The sequence below is a fragment of the Palaemon carinicauda genome, chromosome 8, assembly GCF_036898095.1.
Source record: "Palaemon carinicauda isolate YSFRI2023 chromosome 8, ASM3689809v2, whole genome shotgun sequence".
In the NCBI taxonomy this organism is placed as follows: Eukaryota; Metazoa; Arthropoda; class Malacostraca; order Decapoda; family Palaemonidae; genus Palaemon; species Palaemon carinicauda.
The window spans coordinates 166,376,715-166,379,214 of NC_090732.1; the positions used below are offsets into that span (position 1 = coordinate 166,376,715).

Sequence of the window (2,500 nt, forward strand, 5' to 3'; positions counted from 1 at the left end):
ATCCATTATGTAATATGTAGGCTGCAGTGTACCAGATTACAGAAACTAATATTACAGCCTGAGAGTCAATTTCTGTACCTAAATAGAATGTTGGGAGAAATGAATTTTCCAACGATTGAACTAGTGAATTAATTGGAAAAGGATTTCCCCTGATTGGTCAGTCTCTACTTGTTTTGTAGTCACGTGATCAGTGGTAACTTCGTTAGCTCCGTGCTAAGTATTGTCATTCAGCGTTGGACATGTGACGGGCCGAGAGAGGAGTTGTAAAATCAAAGGCAGATTGGAAACGACTGAGTTATATTGTTGTGGAACACTCTCCTTATATACAAAACCTCAAGGCAACAGGACATGACAAGTTCACAAGACAGACAATATCACAGAGGAAAAACCAGACATGAATTTTCATGTTCGTTTTAGTGCGAGGGAGGAGCGAAGATACAAGCATAATATATACAAAAGGAATTATGTACAATTGTATGAAACACGGTTGGTACAGACACTTCAAGTGTACAGTTACCACTTTACTTTTGATTTTAGGAAATTAATTTCCGTTAGAACCAGATCAGAAAAATAACAGTAATTTTATGTAAATGTGTCGAGCTTCAACTAGAAACACATACATTGTATTGTTTAGACATTCGTGGTTTAAGAACAAGATATGTGTAGCATATGTTTCCTTCAGATTGATTGATGTTAAGTTTGTGTTTATTTTGTATATGTAGTGAAATATTGATGATTGAAATGTACACAGCAATGTCCAAGCGCTCCTATTCATATTAACCCTTTTACCCCCAAAGGACGTACTGGTACGTTTCACAAAACTCATCCCTTTACCCCCATGGATGTACTGGTACGTCCTTGCAAAAAACTGCTATTTACATTTTTTTTTTTTTTTTTTGCATATTTTTGATAATTTTTTAAGAAACTTCAGGCATTTTCCAAGAAAATGAGACCAACCTGATCTCTCTATGACGAATATTAAGGCTGTTAGAGCTATTCAAAAAAAATATACTGCTTGAAAAAAAAAATAACCTCTGGGGGTTAAGGGTTGGAAATTTCCAAAGAGCCCTGGGGGTAAAATGGTTAATAAATTGTTAATTGAGTATTTGCTTAGTTGTTGTCCTAAAGTAGGGACGGTGAGGTCAGGGGAATGTAGATTGTTCTGTAATTTTACTATCAGTACTCATAAACCTCTTCAATTTAATTCAAGGAATAGGGAAATATTTAGTTTCCACATATGAGCAAAGCAAGTATTTGCAATTAACAACAAATTTCTATATAATTGTCTCATTAGAGTTCTCTTGCTTGAGGGCACACTCAAGCACACTATTCTATCTTATCTCTCTTCCTCTTGTTTTGTTTAAGTTTGTATAGTTTATATAGGAGATATTTATTTTGATGATGTTACTCTTCCTAAAAAAAAAATTTTTCACTTGTTTCCTTTCCTCACTGGGCTATTTTTTCTGTTGGAGCCCCTGGGCTTGTAGCATCTTGCTTTTCCAACTAGGGTTGTAGCTTAGCAAGTAATAATAATAATAATGATAATAATGATAATAATAATAACAACAACAACAACAACATCAACAACAACAATGCTAATAATAATAATAATAATAATAATAATAATAATAATAATAATATGTTATTTATTCCTGTTGGACCCCATGCGCTTTTAGCATCCTTCTTTTCCAACTAGGGTTGTAGCTTAGCAAATAATAATAATAATAATAATAATAATAATTATAATAATAATAATAATAATAATAATATGTTATTTATCCCTGTTGGACCAATAACAATATGTTATTTATCCCTGTTGGACCCCATTTGCTTATAACATCCTGCTTTACCAACTAGGATTGTAGCTTAGCGAGTAATGATAATAACAATCAGTATTATCACTATTTCCAGGCTCTGTTTGGGCGGAAACTCAGATCAAGACCCATCATTTACGACTGTGGTGGCACCCTTGTATCGCCACACTATGTCGTTACTGCGGCCCACTGTCTGCTTTATCATGAGTAAGTAATACTTTCTATGTTATACTTAATTCCGTCAGTTATTTCTTCGTGTTAAGCGGGATTCACACGATGGAATGGTTCGTCGAACCTGAAGGACGAACCTGCTTGTCAAACAGTTCATTATGCATGTTGCATAAGATTTTTCACAACTCTGACCATCCTTTACATTCAGATCTCCCTGGACAATTCTATCCTGTTCGTAATACTAGGCAGGCAGTTAATTCTAATAGCCAGGCCTTCTCCATCACGAGGCTCAATACTACGCAGTACTCTAGAAGTTTTATTCCAGCTGTGACCAAGTTGTGGAATGATCTTCCTAATCGGGTGGTTGAATCAGTAGAACTTCAAAAGTTCAAAGTTGGAGCAAATGCTTTTTTGTTGACCAGGCGGACATAGTCTTTTTATAGTTTATTTATGACATATTTGTTTTTGATGTTGTTGATAGTTTATTATATGACATGTCTGTTTTGACGTTGTTT

At 34.6% G+C, this 2,500-nt stretch overlaps 1 protein-coding gene across 3 annotated transcripts in view; it reads left to right on the plus strand.

Moving 5' to 3' along the window:
* LOC137646110 (chymotrypsin-like protease CTRL-1) overlaps positions 1-2,500 on the plus strand; it is a 24,357-nt gene that overhangs the window by 8,149 nt on the left and 13,708 nt on the right. For all 3 annotated transcript variants that reach the window (XM_068379309.1, XM_068379310.1, XM_068379308.1), the window contains exon 4: positions 1,912-2,021. In XM_068379309.1, the coding sequence (XP_068235410.1) occupies positions 1,912-2,021 (110 nt within the window). The remainder of the gene's footprint in view (positions 1-1,911; positions 2,022-2,500) is intronic.